Source organism: Cheilinus undulatus, linkage group 13, assembly GCF_018320785.1.
Source record: "Cheilinus undulatus linkage group 13, ASM1832078v1, whole genome shotgun sequence".
In the NCBI taxonomy this organism is placed as follows: domain Eukaryota; kingdom Metazoa; phylum Chordata; class Actinopteri; order Labriformes; family Labridae; genus Cheilinus; species Cheilinus undulatus.
In genome coordinates, this window is record NC_054877.1 from 7,577,742 (window position 1) to 7,597,024 (window position 19,283).

Below are 19,283 nucleotides of genomic sequence, written 5' to 3' on the forward strand. Positions count from 1 at the left end.
ATGTTTTCATTTCATGCCAGATGTTTTATGGCGTTTCTAAAATGAACACAGCTTCACTTTTATTTTGGGATTCCTGCAGCTCTATTCCAGCAGGACCCAAATTTAACACCCATGTAATGAAATCTTTTTGAAGTCAGTTCATTTTAAACTCACGCTTGTGTTTAGCCGGCTGTTTTCTCCTGAAAGCACACAATCTTTCTCAGCATACAACTCTGGCTCCCTTCTGGGAAGACACGCTAAGAAACTCCTTCATAAATAAACTATGGGATCCAGCTGAAAAGCCTGTATCACAAAGATGGACAAAAAACCTCAGCAGAGATCATAAAACTCTTCTATAAGCTTCCTGATCCCTTTTTCCCGCTCTAGTTTACATTCAGGAGCTTCCTCTGTTTATGGAAGGAGGTCTACAGCTGGGCCAGGGGGGCTGGAAAGTGACTTGACCTCAAAACACCACCCTGTGAAGCATCAAAGAACTTCAAGTGCTGGTGATAATTTTTAAAGAATCCATCACCTAAAATAGGCCGCTGTCACTCTGCCTCTGGCGGTCTTTCTCCCTGCTGGGGGGCGAGATCCAGCGACATATGTAGCCAGCTTTGGTGCACATGGTTTGGGTGCCAATGGATGGATCCATGCCAGGGTTCAAGTAATCTGTTTTCATAGCGCTGCATAAACCGCATAATCTCACTGTGTTGTGAAGTGTTTTGATCTGGATGCTTATTAACTGTGGTTTTGTTGGGTAACCCTCTTAACAAACAAGAGTTCACTATGCATTCAATCACAGCAAAAATCACCCTTGAAGTCATGTCTCTTGTGCTCTTTTTCTACTGACTAATCATTTACAAAAGCATCTGTGTGGACACTTTGGGATTAGCCAGATAGACCAAACAGATTTACAGTAATCAGTCATTATGTAGAGCTATTCTTTGGACCAAACGAGCAAAAACCTGTTTCAATTTATCCAAGAAACCTTCAGGCCAAGTCTTAGAATGTTTACAACAGGGGGTAGAGTCAGATAGGAATCTTGTTGATCAGGGTCAAGATTAGGAATGTTCCTAGGGAAACAATTTCCCATCTGGTTAAACACAAACCATAACTGTGTTTAGCTGACTACTCAAACGTCAGATAAATACATTCAGTAAACATGCCTCACAACATAATGCAGTGCATTTGGTTTGTCTGGCGTTAGCAATAGTAGCACCACCAGCCTTCGAACTTATTTACAGGTTAACATCCGCATTTCTGCGCAGAATATTTTCCTCGTCAAAACTCCCCTAAAGATATTCCCAGGCATCTATTCTCCTTTTCAGCTAAATGCCCATTTAAATTAGGCCATTTAACTGACTAGTCTAGAGTTGAGAAAATATCCAGAAAATAGTCAAATTCATCAGGTCATCGTGTCAGCAGGTGTAGTATGAGCCTGATGTGCTGAGTAAAATCTGGCTAAAGTTAGCAGCTAGCGCTGCCATTCCTCTTTGCAGATTAATATGGCACGATATTTTTACTCTGTTGGGTAATTATAAGAGTATAACCCTTGACAGTCCACATGCATCTTTATTTCTATTTTCTAGTTAAAATAAACCGTCACTACACTGTTGCCAAGATATGCTAACTGCTAAGCTTCTCATGTTTACATCTGGCTAACACAGCTATTTATAATTTTAGTGTAGTCTTAGTCTTTAGATTGCATGTCTTTTAGTTTTAGTCACATTTTAGTCATTTCTACCCTTTATAGTTTTAGTCTAGTTGTAGACCATAAAAAGTCCTCACATTTTAATCTTTACTTTTAGTCCAAGCATTTATTCTCTTGTCTGAATCTGGTATCAGATCATGGTAGCTCGTTCTATGCACTCTGCCAAACCTGGGGTCCCTGCTCTCTACACCTGAGAGGCAGAAGAGCTACAGATTAGGGATGCGCACGGTTAATTGCTAAAGTGGTTAAATTCATTTATCAAATTAGCCGGTGCGGGATTGATGAGTTGGTTAAACAAATCGCCCCTCATTTTTTATAAACACAGGCTTGAAATCCGGATCTATAATCCTTTTTTCAAGTGTAATGAACCTCCCGTAGGTCACTGTAGCTTCAGTTAATGGCTGCCTTCCTGTCCGGCACTTCACAGCTGTGAACACAAGAAGCTCAGAGGTGACTTAGCAGTTAGCGTGTAGTAGGAACAGCGTGGTATGGCAGTTTATTAAACTAGTAAATAGAAATAAAGTGGTTTGTAGGGTGTCGAGGGTTGAACTCACATATAACTTTCACCCAAAGTGAAAGGAGGCCACATGTCAAAGCACAGTATCAAATCTGGTGGTGCTAGCTCCAAATGCTAGCCTTGCTGTAGAGAGTATATCAGGTTAATGTTGTACCCGTTGAAACTATGACCCTGTGAGGACTGTTTTCTAAGGATTTTCTCCTCTTTAAACTAGTCGGTTAAACGGAATTTAAATGGGAGTTTAGCTGAATGCGGAAATAGACGCTAACACTATTAAAAAAAAAAAAAGAAAAAAAAAAGCCTGCTTCAATTGGTAACAAATAATTGAACCAAGTTTGTTCAACTCAACAAGTTGCAACTAGAGCTAAGTTCATGCAACTTGTTAAACTGAGTTGAACAAACTTAATTCAATTGCTTGTTACCACTTGAAGCAGTTTTCTTTTTAATGTGTAGGAACATCCTTAATACAGAGATTTACCCACAGTGGAGAACTATCATGGGTTTTGAATGTCCAACGAAAACTAAATTACACTTTAGTCACATTTTAGTCATCTCGACGAAAACTAAACTTACTTTTTGGCAGTTTTAGTCATCAAAGATCTATTTTTGGCTAGTCTTTCTCATAGAAAAAAGGCTGTTAAATAACATTTTATTAATAGTTTTAGTTTATGAAATCAACACTGCTGGTGAAGTTCCAGGGAAAGCTTTGGCAATAGCTACTAGTGGCAGGAGGCTTCATTTCAGTTTTAAAAGAGCATTTGACTTTGATTTCCGGCCTGAAAATCTTGCGCTGGCTAATTTGATTAATGAATTTTACCATTTAGCCAGTTAACCACACAAATCCCTGTTATTCTCCATTTGTTATATCAAACTAGAGCGACACCATGCTGTTCCTAGGAGGTGCAAACAGTTAGTGGCTGTTTGTATTGGAGTAAAGACTGTGGCTACAAGCAGCAGGCTGTTGCATTACAGTTTAGACAGTGTTTTGTTGGGGTTGTAGGCTTGAACTGATAAAAATGTTAATAATTACTTTACCAACTTATAATTCTATTGCAGACTCTCAAGAGATCTGACTTTATCTGTTTAGATGGCTAGTCATGTGCATCCCAAGTTAACATCAGATCAGTGTCAAACTAGACAGAAGCAAAAAGAACCAGGTGTGCCAGTGCTGTTGAACTGAGGTCACTGGGGATCCTGCTGTTCATTATGTCAGACCACAAGAGCCTTTGACTTTCCAAACGTTAATATTCAGGTCCAATATTTGACAGTGGGCTGAGGCACTGCAATCAGGTCCAAATCTGGCTAACTGTCTGAAAGCACATTGAGTAATCAGATGACTAAAAAGTGCTATGCAAGTTGAAGTTTGTATGCTGTGTATTTATTGGCAGATATGACGCATTGCACCTGCTAACTTCCTGCAGAGGAATCGCATGCTGTTGCTGAAACTTCTTATCCATGGATCAAGTTTGGTTGTCCCATCCAGTTTGGCAGGACGACCACGTCCTCTGTTGTCTTGCAGTTTCTTCAGGACAGAATCCAAGGTGTGGAGCAGCATGCAACCACCCTGGAACACTATGCATTTTACTGCATGATCACAGTTATACCATGCCCTGAGCACCAGTCGGCCACATTTTTCCTATGGCTGAGTACCATATGTCTATGGTAAGCCCAGGGGTCGGCATTGAAAAAGTTTCCATGCAAGTTCTCAAAAATATAACACATTTGCAGATCATTTATTCAATAGCTCAGTCCTGTTACGTTTCTACTCCCCAACACAGCTTTCTTTCATCCTCGACAACTGCAGGAATGCTGTAAATGTCTCCCATTCCTCTTACTGTAAACATTTCTGATAGAGCCTGAGCTCCACTTCTTCAATGTAAATGAAAAAGCAGAAAACCAGTCTTCCCACTATCTGAGAACTGTGCAGTCAGCATTTTACAGTCTTCTTCTTCATCTCTCTCTGTCTCTGTGTGCATTAGCAGGTCCAAACAGCTGCTCCACTCTGCTAATCACTCAGTGGCATGTTCGCTGTCCTCCTGGGAAAACCCGCTGGCAACCATCTGAGGTGCCATATTTTGATTAAAACATCAACATCTTCATGTCAAACACTAGTAAGGATGACAGCAGACTTTGTAAATCTTCCCAGGGTTACTGAGTTGTAGAAGACGTCGCTTAAAATGCACAGCGCAGCAGAGAGGCAGTGTGGGAAACGCAGCAATACCAGCATCATCAAATGACAGAGGAAAACAAAAGCATGAGACATTTCCCAAGAGAGAAGGAGCTTTGCAGCTGATGATTGCAATCATGTTTCCATAAACTCTCTATGTAATATGGGAAATCTTCAATAAAAGAATTAATGATATAATAATTCCACTTTCAATCATCTGTTCATAAAGCATGTATGAAGTCCCTATGCCCTGATATTTACCTCCACATGGCTAATTTTGTTCGGTTCATTCCAGTGCGTCTATATTTGACTCCTTTAGGAAATGAAATGCTGTGCCAGGTCATGTTTTAGGTCATTTTTCACAGTAGTTTGGTCAAGGGCAAAGTCAGCGGCCCGCGGATCATCAGTGAAGCTTTTAATCCTGCAGTGTGCCCGTTTTGGAAGCAGGAACCCCCCTCGGCTGGTACAGCCTGGTGACATGAGGATCAAACACATGAACTGTGAAATTATTTGGAGCTTACGACCTGACATGAAGCACATTGACTGCACCTGGACTAACAGTGCAATCACATTTGAAGTTTCTGGAGCCTCGATCGTAACTGAAACGAGCTACATAGGTACATAGCTACAGGAGGTATGACTGCCAGACTTTCTGGTGATGACACGACTGCCATGGTGAGTGCAAGACAGAGAGGGAGAGAAAGAAATGTAGAGTTAGCTGGTATATACCTCTTTTAAGTTCATATAATCAGGGCTTTCCATTAGCAGCAGCTGTCAGCCAAACAGCAGACTACTCACTACAGCCAGCTACTTTTTTCCTAATAATAGTTTGACTAAGCAGTTAAAACTTATATTCCTGGTCATTTTAGTTAAATTTCAACATTTTGTCTACTTTGAGTAATTTCATATTGTTTCTCTGCATCATAAACATAATAGAAATTTCCTTTAAGTGGTGAAATCTCTCATTATTTATTTTGTTTTTAGTTGGTATGCAAGGATTGCAACCTTGATTTAAAACTCTGAGGGTCTAGGCGTTTTAACCATTCATCAAAGCTTCTTTCATACAGTGGCTGTTTTATTTTAAACATTAGATAATGTGTTTTCCTTTTATAAGATTGAAAAACACAAGCCTTTCTATTAATATTTTCCACATTGCAGGGATTGTGATGGATAATAAAAAATGTCTCTCCTCTTATTACTTGTACCAAACTTAACCTGTTGGTTAAATGAACCACCAGATGGCCAGCTTTATCATCTCAACCTGAGCAAAGTCCTGTTATCGTGATGTTTCATGTTAAAACTGAAGCTCCGTATGCCTTCATTTTAATCATTTCCCACAGCTGATTGCTGCTAAAGCCGTCCTGCACTCGTATTTTGGGATGTTCATAAATAGGTGTCATGAATTTTGTCAATAGAGCAGCGGCAGACAAAAAATAAGCTACAGAACGAGGCATGGCTTGACATGATGATGCAAGGAGGTGCAGACTTTTGTGTCAGTTTCGTGTGGGTGCCCCTATCACTTAGCCCTACCCCTATGTTTTGCACATCCACATCTAAGGGTAGGGTCTCCTGATTCTTGTTGGAACAGAGGGGTAGCATGAAGTGCTCGGCATATTATGGCTCTTCTTTCAGACGCACACTCTAAACCAAACACTACTGACAATTACCGATGACAGATCAGGACCTAGTCCCATTATGTAGTTTAAGATGTCAGAACTACCATGGTAGCTCTGTTTCCTGTGGTAAGGGAGCACTGAAAACAAGGGGGAGGGTGCAAAGTTACACCCGAAATTTGTAGTTGTGCTACAATTTCTTTAAAAAATGTTCAGTTTAAAGTCCATAGAAAGGGTTATAGTGTTAGAAATATTTACTTTAGGTTTTTTGTACGATAAGTCGCTGTGTTATGAACCACCAGTCAAGATTTAAGGTCTTTACACACAGGGTCTGTTATTTTTGGATGTTTTTTAAAACTGCAATCTGAAAAAACGTCACGCACTCGGACCTTGCACACTGAGTCAGATGCAGTTTTATTTGTTTCACACATCCATCTGGAAAACCTCCCATAGTCAGCATTTGGGAAAGGGCAGAGCCTTTGAAAAAAAAACTCAGAGGGTGATTGGATGAACGTTCTGTCTGTCACATCTTTACGGGCCAATCAGAGCAACAAAACACATGACGTAGCTGCTACCGAGGTGTGCCACTACTGAGGGATTAAACTCCATAGAGAACTGCGCGAACCATGGCGACTGTAGACATGTCAGTACATGACTTTTGTCATTTTTGAAAAGAAAACAACTCACTGCTGTTCCTTGTTCTTCTTTTAATGGAGAAATGTGGTCAAGTTCTACATATGATGCTATAGCAGCATCCATGCTAATCCCTTGCACCATAACTGCACCGGTCTCTTGTCGCTGCTTGCTTACGTCACGACTCTGCTGCGCTCGAAAGTACTGCCCCTCGTTGCTGATTGGTCCTGTCACTTTCTAACCGGGCCAAAACGGTTCAGATGGGAGCTTTGCAAGATGGATTTGCCAGTGAGAAACACAGAAACGGGCGTATCCATCTGCTTTGCAAGGTTAAAAAAATAATATAGTAGACAAAAATTTCAGCGTAAAACAAAAAAATTTGAACAACATGAGCACAATTTTCTTTTCCTAATGTGCAGAACATTTGGATGAAGAGAAAGACTCAGTTTGCAAAGGCCTTTAATCATGAAAAACATCTGAGTTTATAAAATTAAGCTCCAAAATCATGAAAAAAGAGGCAGTAAAGTCTGTGCAGGATGGTATGGGCATGTTATTTGAATGGGCTGAAGCCACGCCCACTCAGGAGAAATACAATCCTCTCAAATTAAAAAAGAAAGAATACTTCTGATCAGAGTGCAGCTGCCTGGTTTTGTGCCAGCAAATGGCAAATGGACAGAGTCTTGGGATTAAATTTACTGTTTTCTGGCACAAATCTCTCTGTAATGCTTTTAATAACATTTATGCCACCAAGGCTGATAAGAGTTGGGAAATTTACCTTACACTGAGCACAAACACAGCATGTAGCTGACTGTCTTTACTGCCTGACTTTTAATGATGGCAGTGATATCAGATAGCAAAAGACTGTACTGAGATGAATAGCCCATAGCAACCCATGATGTCATGGGCTTTAGTATTTGCCCTGCCAAAATTAAACCAAGCCAGGAAAGAGGCGAACAACTTTTTGACAGTCTAAATCAAAAAATCAGCAACGTTTACAGCAACCTTATTCCAACATATCTAGTGTGTTAAGACACAAAGTTTGGATTTCACTTTACAGGGTTTTTATTAAACAAAATGATTGTAGATTCAACTGGCATGCACGATATTGGATTTTCACTGATTTGTGGTATTGCCAGTGTTTACAGATTCATTTTAGCTGATACCAACATTTAAATTTAGTTCAGAGCAAAAACTGGTATAAAATTTTAAGAATTATCATATTACATCGGCTGCCATCTTGGATGTGCTGTAAGCATACAGGTTTCTGCAGTGTCCTTTTATGTAACGTTCTGCCTCTGGAGATCCCCCTTCCTATCCCACAGGGGAAAAGCTCCTGCTGTGAGAAATGTGCAAAAGAGCATCTGGAAGATCTCAGGGATAAAACTACTTTGTTTCTTTTAATGCTGTAAATTTACAGGAGAGCATTTGAGACCTTAAGAGCAGCCACAAAAACTCGTGCCTCTGTCTCTTGAATACACGGCACTGATTTTCATCATCTTGAGTTAAAAGCCTCTGTCATGCACACGTGTTGTTCTTTTATGGAGAGAAACAGGTCGTACTTCAGGAGTGGGGGCTTTTCCCCTGAGATCTGGCGAACATGTTAATCCATGTGACTGTTAAAGCAGCAGTTAACTCTCCCAGTATGTCGACTGTTCGTCTCCAGGCATCACTGCACGCTAATTAAAAACTGCACACTAATTAATAACGGCCATTTGAGTAATGAATTAAGTAATATCTTGAGACATCAGGACAAGATTAAAAACAGGCTGACAGATTGGAGTCAGTCAGCGACAGCAGTCCCAAATGTGGACGGTTTCTGACCTCATTCTACTTCGAAGTTTGATATCCTTTAATTATTGTTCTAGGCTTTCATAGGCCGCGAAATTCCAACTTTGATAAAGAGATTAACCTGGATCTCATTAGTTCACAAGCTGAAATAAAGCATTTTTCTGTGGGAATTTTGCACAAATAAAAACAAAAAAAAAGGAACAGGATAGTGTCCTGTTTAACACTAGGAGACCGACATTGAAGTGACACAGGTTATCAAAAGTAAACAACTTTTGAGCCAGCGCAGCCACTTGTTTTGCTGTTCCAATGACGCTATCCATGCCTTGGAATTCCTTATGGAAGAATTTTTCTAGCAAGCCTTGAACTTGGATTACCTTCCAGGTTATTTAAAGATTAAGTCAACATCGGTAAATCAAACAACTTTTTATCAATTTTTCAGTCATTTTTGATCGTTTCTTCCACTTGTTGCTAATGCTAACCCCCCAGAATGTTCTGTAGCAGGCAGTGACAACCAATGGCAGGCTGTTCCGATCGCTGCGTCTTGCTGTATCACACCGCACATGCCTTAACTCTCGAGCATGAAGTAGACGGCCTGAATAGCTCATAATGGAGAGAAAGAGAGACAGAGAGCCTATGATGCAGCCCTCTGTGTCTCTGCAGACAGGAAGTGCTTTGAATAATGGCACAAATAAAGACAATATGAAGAAGCACAAAGACTTTTTTGTTACGGCATGATTACTTACTTTTTGGTCCCCAAGAAATGGGATAACAAATTCATGCAAAAAGAATAGTCATTATTGTTTACTGTGTCACACGTTAAAATCTTTGGGCTTTCATTTCCCTTTAGTTTTTTCTTTTGTCTTCATAGCCCAATAACTTTTATTTGAACCCAAGTGGCGTTACTGCAGCACACATGCACCACTGTGTTGATGTTTTACAAGTTTCTAAGACAAGTCCATGCGGGGGAAAATGGTTAAAATGGCCTAGGGTTTAAAAGGTTAAAAAGAGTCTTAATATCCAAAACCCTATCATGTTTAAGACGAGTGGATATCAGATTTTGGCACTGAGATGAAGCCTTACATGACTGGATGTTAAAGTCTCTGTAAAGTGAATTCCAAACATTGTGTCTTAACACTCTAGATGTGTTGGAATATGGCTGCTGTAAACAAGTGAAAACACTGAGATCTATGCATGAATTAATTTTGGATTTAGACTGTCAAATCGTTTTTCTCCTCATTCCTGGCAGGGTTTAATCTGAGTAGGAGCCCATGACAGCATCGGTCGCTATTGGGAACGACCCCACCCCACCCATCCCCAACGCTACAAGACATAAAAAATAGAGGTGTTAATCTCAGTACAGTCTGTTGTTTGCTGATATTTCTGCTTTCATTCAAAGTTAACAGCCAGCTACATGCTGTTTTTTGTTCGTTGTGAGGTAAATTACCCAAATCCCAAATCTATCACCCACAGTAGCCTACAGGTCATTAAAAGTATCATTAGAGAGACAGTAAATTTAATCCCTAACTTCGGTCTCTCTGCTCTGGCACAGAGCCGGGCAGCTGTGCTCTGATCAGAAGCATTTTTTAAATTTGAGGATATTTCCCCTGAGTGGGCGTGGCTTCATCGTATTCAAATGACACGCCCACACGTACTTCAGTGCCTTTTTAATGGCACGATATTAAAAGAGAACCGTATTTTTTTAAAGATTTATTTTGGGCATTTTTGTGCCTTTATTTGATAGAGGAGGACGGGGGATAGAGTCAGAAACAGGGACGACAGTGGGGGAGAGACATGTGGTGGGCCTCAGGCTGGATTCGAACCCGGGCCGTCCGCGTTCATGGGGCGCGCCTTAAACCACTAGGTCACCTGTACCCCAGAACAGTATTCTTTAACCCAAAGTTACCAGAAGAAAAAAAGAAGAGGGGGCATTGAGATCAACATATACCAAAGACATCTTGATGATCTTCAGCAGCATTATGAATCAGATTCAAGCTGCACCTTTGACTGTTGGCTTGAAAAAAAAAAAGAGTTATCTGCTGCAACCTCATCAGTGATAAGATCCTCCAAACTTTGTAATAAGTCTTTTGTTGTATCAAATCTGGTTTTGTTATTATTGAAAATACAGATTGGAGACACCCCATAGCTATATCTCCTACCGATTGCACAAGATATTTTTTTTAATATTCGACATTTTTTATATCAAAGTAATACATATTACTGATAGATAGTGAAAGAGTTTATTGAAAACTGGCTTCAGTTTCATGCTTACAAGAATAACCAGATCCCTTTATCTTACTTAGACACATAATATCACTACTTCAACCACACGTTCTAAGAAAACAGCACAGGTCCAACAGCAGACACCTGCTCCTATTGTCTACAAAACTCAAAGTCATGACAAATCCGTCTGACCTGACGGTCAAGCACATACACAATGGCCTCGACTCCACCAGAGGAAACTCCAGATGTGTGAAGCCCTGAATGGAAATGTGCTGTGTGGCAATCTGGCCACCACATCCTCTGACACCCGATATTCCCCTGGAAGCCTGTGAGCACTAGGAAAACTTGCAAAAAGAGACAAATCTCATGGATCGTCATCGCCAATGCCTATGTCACATGAGGATTTGGAGCATTCAACCGCCAGACGGGTTTCCAGTCAAGGGTGTCATTTTAAACGCCTGCCACACTTAGTTAAATGGCCTAAGATTAGTGAGGATCTACCCTATGATCTGTGGCAGGGAGAAAGCAGTGGATGAACTCAGTTTTTACTCTAAGATGTTTAGGGATTTTAACACTGGCAGAACATCTCCTTCTCACAAGTCCATGAGGTATCTGTTGAACTAACACTCATCTTGCTGTGCTGTCTCATTGCAAAGTTATGAGGCTTAAGGCCATCAGATGAAGAAGTGGACTGTGTTTTTTTTTGTCTCTCTACAGGAAGCATTCCTCTCTAATGACAGGGGAAGTTACATGAAGGTCCTTACAAACACTAAAGCAGGAAAACGAACCTAAATTTGGGCCTCTTATTAAGGCAGGCTGACCGAAAAAAAGCTGTGATCTTCAACACAACATCTGTGACAGGAGGACTTTCAGAGACGCAAGCTGCTCTGGGACGAGCCCAACGTTGGTCAGATTAAATGAAGGCATGGGTGGGACGAGAGGAGAGCAATAAACAGATCAGAGGTGATAAAATGAGAGGGGTGTTGTTCTCTGGGGCTCTGTGTTTAATTGTGGGTGAGAAGTTTCTAATGTTAGTGTGGTGAGCTGGGAGGAAACAGAGTGAGAACTAAATGAACGACTACTTTGTCAGCACATTTAATAATGGCACAGTTGGGCATTCAAGACTACTGAATTTTCCTCAACTGGAACCTCAAAACAACCAGCACATCCGGCAGTAGTGTTCCCAAGATGCTAGGCACTGAATGCTAGGCAGACAAATGAAAACATTACAGTACGGTTAGGTTTAGGCACCAAAATTCTTGGTTAAGTTTAGAAAGAAGAGTCAAAATATGACCACTGGTGACTTAAACTGCAATGCTGTTCATAAGGTGCAAATAACAACATGCTAGGGGTGTTAAAATCATTTTGATGAGGCTGACTGTTTCATATGAAGTATACTTAGCATGAGATATATCACAACCATCTGGGCACCACCCCATATATGGTGGTCAGCTGTATCTTCACCATCACTGGAGTGGTGAATCAAACTCATGTCGAAGCCAGTCAAGAAAACATCTGTTTCACCAAAAACAGCTTTCACTGTGGTCCTTCACTCTTTTTTAGCACAGAAAGGTTGCAGGACCACTGCTATAGCTGCATCCCTTCATTGGTCACCATTGTTTACAGGCTTCCAGCTGCTTTTGCTGAGCCATACTCCTAGCTGACGCCTCTTTTCCTCAACAGTAGCTGATTGCTTCAGTCATTCTCTGATCAGGAACAAGCAAATCAGATTGAAGCTTTGCAAGATGGACCCACCTTTTGAGCCATCTGCTTTGCAGGGTTTGCGCACTAGTGTTGCTCATAGATTTTCTATCCCTGACTGGACCTTTATGTTAGGAATTAAATGGTTAAATTTGTTTATCAAATTGGCAAACACAAGATTTACGAGTAGGTCGAAGTAATAACCTATATCTTTTTATAAACACAGGCTTGAAATCTGTGTTTATAATGGTCTTTTAAACTGTAACGAACCTCCCGCCACTAGAAGCCGCTGTAGCTTCAGTGAATGGCCGCTGCCTTCCTGTCTGAGCTTTCCTCCAGCACTTCACCGGACGTAAATATCAGAAGCTTAGCATTAGCTTAGCAGTTAGCACGTGGTAAGAGCAGCACCATATGACCATTTTAAAGTCATAAATAAAATTAAAGTTGTGCATAGGCTGTCAAGAGTTGAACTAATCGAAGTGAGAACAAGCCACATATCAAGCACGATATTAATCTGTATTTTGCATAGAGGAACTGCAGAGCTAGCTGCTAATGTTAGCTAGGCTATACAGAGTAAATTAGGCAGCAATTACACAACGACCCTGTGATGAATCTGACTGCTTTCTAAGTATTGTCTTCTCTTTAGACTAGTCAGTTAAACTGATTCAACTTGGTGTTTGGCAAAATGGGGAAAAAGACAACATTCCTACTTTTTATGATGTTTTGTTTTACATTTTACAAGGTGAAGATGTGTCTTTGACACTGTTTCCTAAAGCACCTTCTATTCATGTAAAAAGGGAGTCCATACTATTTCTGCACAATTAATGTAATTGCAATGCCAGGCTATGCAATTATACAATCACAGACTGGGCTGCATTTATTTCAGTAGTACTTGGAAGGTTGATAAAAATGCCAGTAGGAAGGCCTTTATTTTTACAACAGTGCCACTGCTGCAGAAGTGCCTTTATCGTGAAAAGAGGAAAAACTTCTATTTTTGGAAAATATAGTTCATTCTGAAAGCAGTAGGGGTGCACCGATCAATCGGCCAAAATCGGTATCGGCCCGGTTTCCTTAATTTTAGGAGATCAGCAATTGGCCGATACTTGTAGATAAGATCGATGGATAAGATCGGTTTCATATGCCTCTACCGACTAAAATGTGCAAAATGAAAGACTAAAGGAACTGATATAATTTAGTAGTTTGAACAGCAATGCTTTAAACTTTTCATTTACATTTAAGAGAACTACCTCAAGTGCAGTTAAAACAACAAGTTTGTATTGTTTCATGGGTATTGTTCAGTGTTATTCAACAAAATAAGATTGGAACATTGAAGGTGTATGCTGTCAGTTATAAAAAAAAATCTGTATTGGCCAAAATCGGAATCGGCAGGTCAGGCTTTTTAAAAATCGGTGATCGGTGATTGGCCAGAAAACTGCAATCGGTGCACCCCTAGAAAGCAGTACTGTAAAAACTTTAGGTTTTGCATTTTTTAAGCAACTTAATATTTGGATGTTTATTTTCTTCAAGATGCTTCGTGGAGGCATTTTGTCTTTATTTGTATAGGACAGCTGAAGAGAGACAAAAAATGTGTGTGTGTGGGGGGGGCATGCACCTAACTGGGCCAGGACCAGAAACTGATCCTGTGACAGGTTCGTTGAAGACTCCAGCCCCTGTGTGCATGGACGCCTGCTCTACCTGCTGAGCTAAACCAGCACCCAATTCTTGTGCGTTTTGTGTTAATGAATATAGATTTTAACCCTTTTATTCCGAGGATCTTTTTCAGTGTTCAAGCTTGAAAATGGCGTACCCAAATACAACAGAGTATTTCTCTGTAACTATAAAATCTACATGAGGAACCTTGGCATCAGTGTAAAGATTACTCTAAAGATTTCAGCTGATGTGTAAAAATCCCTGTAGAAGTTACTGGGATTGAGTAAACAAAGATGGAAAATAGCAAACTGATTTTTTTCTGTGTAAAATTGTTTACACTTTTAGCGTAAATATCTCCTGTGTGTCTGACATGAATTGTTGTGAAAGTATTGAGGGTGCCATGTTTGCGGTGAAGTACTGTGTTTAGAGAAACAGTAGTTTTTGGCATCTTTTTATTCTACTGGTTGTGGTCTGAGTTGTGTTTGGTTTAGGTGGAAAAGGTTGTGCTTGTTAGTTTGCCGTGATCTGTGGGCTTCAAACTGTGTGACAGGATTCTGTCGATGGACTTTGAGAGTTCCTTTTAGAGGTTTTCCTCAGAGGAGAGCTAGCCCCAGATATGGGGCCTCTAGGGATGAAAGGGTTAAAACTGTCATTATTCCCGGTATTTTCCTTGATAACCAAAGAAGTAGACTTATGATACCATTTATGCATTGCAATAATAATCACAATGGCACAGCATTATCAAATCATGCAGCACAAGTCCATATTAACCTGACTGCTTATGATCACTGAAGTAAATGCAGCTCGATGCAGTAATAAAGAAACCTGAGAATGAAACTCATCAAAACACAAGTTGATACTGAGCTGAATTTTTACAAGGATGGTTTTATTCAAATTGCAAGAGCAGAAAAAATGCACGGGCCTTCATAGCACATCAGTTATGCAAATAAACTGAAAGCAGTTATCTGCAAAAATAGTTTTTTCACAGTGCAACTGACATTACATGAAGAAACTGCACTGTCACTTTCCAGAATATCCTGATTCAGCCCTACTCTGAATTATCTGCACTGAAATAAGCAAGGAGGATTTTGTTCTGCCAATTTTTTATGGCTTCTTTACAAGTGAATAATTCGATTTAAAGTAACAGCGCCTTATTTCAGCATCACTGTATTACCGTCAAGCTTTCAGTTTCTTAGACATGCATTCATCGTGAAACTTAAAGCTGGTAAATGAGCCATGAGAACTTGGATTCATCAACAGGTGACTCCTTTACAAAATAATTTAAATCAGGTGTTAGTTACAAGCTTGTATGCATCAAATTTACTGGTGTAGGCCACATTTTTACCAACAGGCTGATGGCTGATTCCGACGTTCAACGGACACACCAGTGCATCACTACTTCTCATTTTAAGCAGGCACATTAACACTAAGATGCTTGAGTTACAGCTTTTAAAATGAGTTGGATACAGCTGAGTTATGAAGTGTTGGGAGTTTTTCCTCAGTTTAAGGTTTTCCAGGTAAGCGCCTTAAAATGATATGCTCTTTCTGCTCTGCATCTGCATGGGGAGAAAGTGAAAAGCTGCTACACATCAGTCACTCTGAATGGGACAAAGATGATGTATGACTCTTCATACTTCCAAGATTACATAACATAATCTCCTCAAACACAGGCTCATACTAAATCTGCCTCATTATTCAAGAATCCATCAGACAGTTCAACTCTGTGACTACTTCTGATTGTGCTAATGATAGAAAATGATTGTTCTGAGTAGCGGATCCATTTTAAAGTAGTTTCACAGTGTTTGTGACTCGTGTTTTCTCAGGAAGCCTCACTCTCCAGTCGAAAATTTCTCAATATGCAAGGATGAAAACCTAAGTCTTTGTTGTCTTTCTGTTTGAGACGGATAAATCCCGAATTGGCAGGAATTAGAAGTGAGCGTTCAGCTGAGTTCACTTTACCTGCCTCTCTGACTACGCTGCACTCGTATGTCTGCTCACACTGAATTATTCAGAAGAGCGGAGGATACAGTATGACTTCTAGGTCACTACCGTTACAACAAAAAGAGTCAGACTTGAAGTAAGAGCGTGTAAGGCCAGAGCATTAATTATTCAAGCTACTTGAATCTTTCTGGTTTAGCATATTTGTACCTTAAACCAAGATTGGAACATAAACAAAATGCATCTGTTTCTGACCTAAATTTCCTCCTTTGCAGCTTAAAAAAAAGTCTGAATCACAAATGTAGGGATGAATTATGTATGACAGAGCTGTGGGCCAAAATTAGGTTCATTGAAACACTGCATTTCTAGGATTTGGCGATAAAATAATGTTTATCTTATCTGATCATGCTATAGGGGAAGCTTGCACCCACATGGAGGACCCTGCTAGTGCAGAGGTTATCTCTTGCTACCCAAACATCGCTACAAGTTTTCTTAGGTTGACTTTTATCTCTAAGATTTATGAGTCAGGCCCATGCCTCCAGCAGTCAGCTGGAGCTTGGCACTCATTGCGGTTTCCCTCCCTCCCCTGCAGGACCTGGTGCCTGTCTGCTCTGCTGCATATCTGTGTTTAGTCCAAGAGTATCATGCAATATCAAAAGGTGTGGGTTTATCACCCCTCCGAAGGCATTTGGAGCATCACTGATGCACATAAACTTGCATCACTTGTCTTTACTTTCCAGCTAAAGCTCACTGCAAACATACTGAGTCCATTACCTGTGAAAAAACAATGATTTTTGTATATTTGTCACGATAGAGAGAGCTTTAAACAGATCAATTACTTAGCTGGAACTTGATAATTGCATTTCTCTGCAGTGCTCCTGGATGCAGCCCTACTTTGCAGCCTGATAGCTAACTTGCTAGGAAGCTAATCTCTGCTGGCAACTTTCAGAGGCATGAACTGAAGTCTTCCCAGAGGATAATAGTGGCTAAAACGCACTTTGTGGGCGCCAAATGCGCTGGAAACTTCAGTTTTGAGGTGTAATACTGCACGGAATAACGGCCGCCTTCGTTGGGATCCACAGTTTGAATCCTAGAGGAAGTTTTGTGGGTTTACAAATAGAGGAGCCACAATGGCGGTGCGCCTTTCTTTGAAAGCAGCAACACACGGCGCACAACACGCGTGTGCAGCCTCTATGTGCACATTCACTTGCCATACAGTGCAAAAAAAGCATTAAACAGCAGAAAGTGACAGCCCCATTCCTCCTCAATGCATTTGTTCCAAGTTTGCGCCATGTTGAGTGCGCGTGCATTGCCCCCCGGACGTCGCAACATTGTTTCCAGGAAAACAAAAGCCGCAAGAAAGAAAGTAGCCGCCACTTACCTTGGCTATAGCTTTCTTATATCTCATGACAGCCTGCTGGATGAGGGTGTGCACTTTAATATTCCCATCCCCGCACGGCACCACCACTCGGGTCCTGCCAAAACACACCGTGACTTTCATGGTTTAGTATCCGAGATCTTGCCCAGATTCGGAGAGTAAAACCGAGAAGAGGAGGAAGAGAAATCCGTCTGGAAATAAAAAAGGACCATGGAGGGTTTTTTTTAGTTGGTTCAGCTCGGTATTCCTTCACTGAAGCGAGGACTAGCAGTGTTTCCGCTTCTCCCCGCCGGACGACATTGTTTTCTGTGTTTTCAGACCACCTGTTTAGCTTCTCTCTCTCCTTCCTTCGCTCTCTCCCTCTCTATCCCAATCCTCTGTCTGTGCCCTGCTAATGCTCGCTGCGTTCAGGAGCGCTGGGGAGAGTGGGAATCCAGAGTACAGGCTCTAACGTGTTTTACAAAGAGTAGTAGAAGGCCTCAGGTGTGACAAGGATAGACAGAAATACACAAACTAAACATGATTTCAGTTATTATCAAATGTGGATAGTGTTTGAATGGAAAACTCCAGTTGTACATTTTATTTATATAAAATATTTAAAACCAATGTGAAGTCTCCTATATCATTTATAAGTCCTTAAATGCATTTTCACATTTTCAATAATATAAACCTTATTTTAATCAGAGTATGTTTATAGATAGCCTAATATTTAAATGTATAAATGTTTGAATTTAAATGTGGATTGTCGCTGACACCCTCCTTTGGGGCATTTGATATTTATTACAATGTTTTTTTAAAAATATGATTTAAATAATTTTGACTTATCTATTTCTCTTTGGGGTTTTTTTTGCAGCCTTAAGATCTTCAACATTTCAGAATTAAGTTTTTCTGCAGGGTATATTTCCACCTGCAAAGAATGTGACTCAATGTTTTTTATTTCTTTCAAAAATAAAAACACTGAAGATTTCAAAGATAGTAAGAGGCTAAAAAAACAGAAGGACTTCAATCAGTTGATATAGAGAACATATAATGAATATATAAAGAGTATAAATACACACAGACATCTTTGATCTATTTTTTCACTGCATTATACCTGCATTTCACAATGCTATGAACCACTGTCTAAATTCTCCTAAAATCATGATTTGGTACTAGTTGATGTATTCCCCTCTCTTCAGAACAAAACTGCAGAGTCCTCTAGACCCTTGGTTCCTACCCCGGGGTCCAGGACCCCCCTCAGGGGCACCAGAGATCTCAGGGGCTCTGTCTGCCCTGAGGCTGTTAAAATTAGTTTTGTACATATTAACAGGAACGATGGTATGACACTTAAACATAATTTATACAGTCGTTGTTGGGTAAAAGAATTTGTGTTTAGGGCTACTTTGTTTGGATTTGCACAAAAAAAATGATCAAAATTTATGTTAATATTGGTCATAAAGCATCACTATTTCTTTTTTTTTTTTTTCCGTGTCGGTCCTGGGGGGCTCAAGTTTTCTTAGATACAAGAAGGAGGGGCTCAAAGGAAAAAGGTCGAGAACCACTGCTCTAGACAAAGAAACCTTTATAAAACTCCAATATCCCAGTTGCAATTGAACATCTCAATCAGTAAGTTTAAAGTCAGTCTATCACCTCTATACCACTTTAAATCATTATAACAAAGTGCTTAAATCTTATCAGTTTATTTATTTTCTCATACATTTTAACAGTAATAATACTTTAATTTGTGTTGCACATTTAAAAACAGACATTTACAAAGTGCTTTGACAGGGCAAAGTAAAGGCAGGATCTCAGAGAGTTAGCTCAAACTGTATTGGTGGTCACCGTGATTGACTGGTGACCAGTCCAGGGTGTACCACTCTCGCCCAATGACAGCTGGGATAGGCTCCAGCTCCCCCACAACCCCTAACGGGATAAGCAGTATAGAAAATGGATGGATGGATGGATGGATGTATTGGTGGTCAGGCCAAAATTCAATAACCAAAGACAAA

The 19,283-nt window shown here is 40.3% G+C and overlaps 1 protein-coding gene across 3 annotated transcripts in view; it reads right to left on the reverse strand.

Moving 5' to 3' along the window:
• LOC121520462 (partitioning defective 3 homolog) overlaps positions 1–17,639 on the reverse strand; it is a 443,160-nt gene extending 425,521 nt beyond the window's left edge. For all 3 annotated transcript variants that reach the window (XM_041803924.1, XM_041803923.1, XM_041803922.1), the window contains exon 1: positions 17,299–17,639. In XM_041803924.1, coding sequence (XP_041659858.1) covers positions 17,299–17,418 — 120 coding nt within the window. In that variant the 5' untranslated portion in view covers positions 17,419–17,639. The remainder of the gene's footprint in view (positions 1–17,298) is intronic.
• Positions 17,640–19,283: the final 1,644 nt, after the last annotated feature.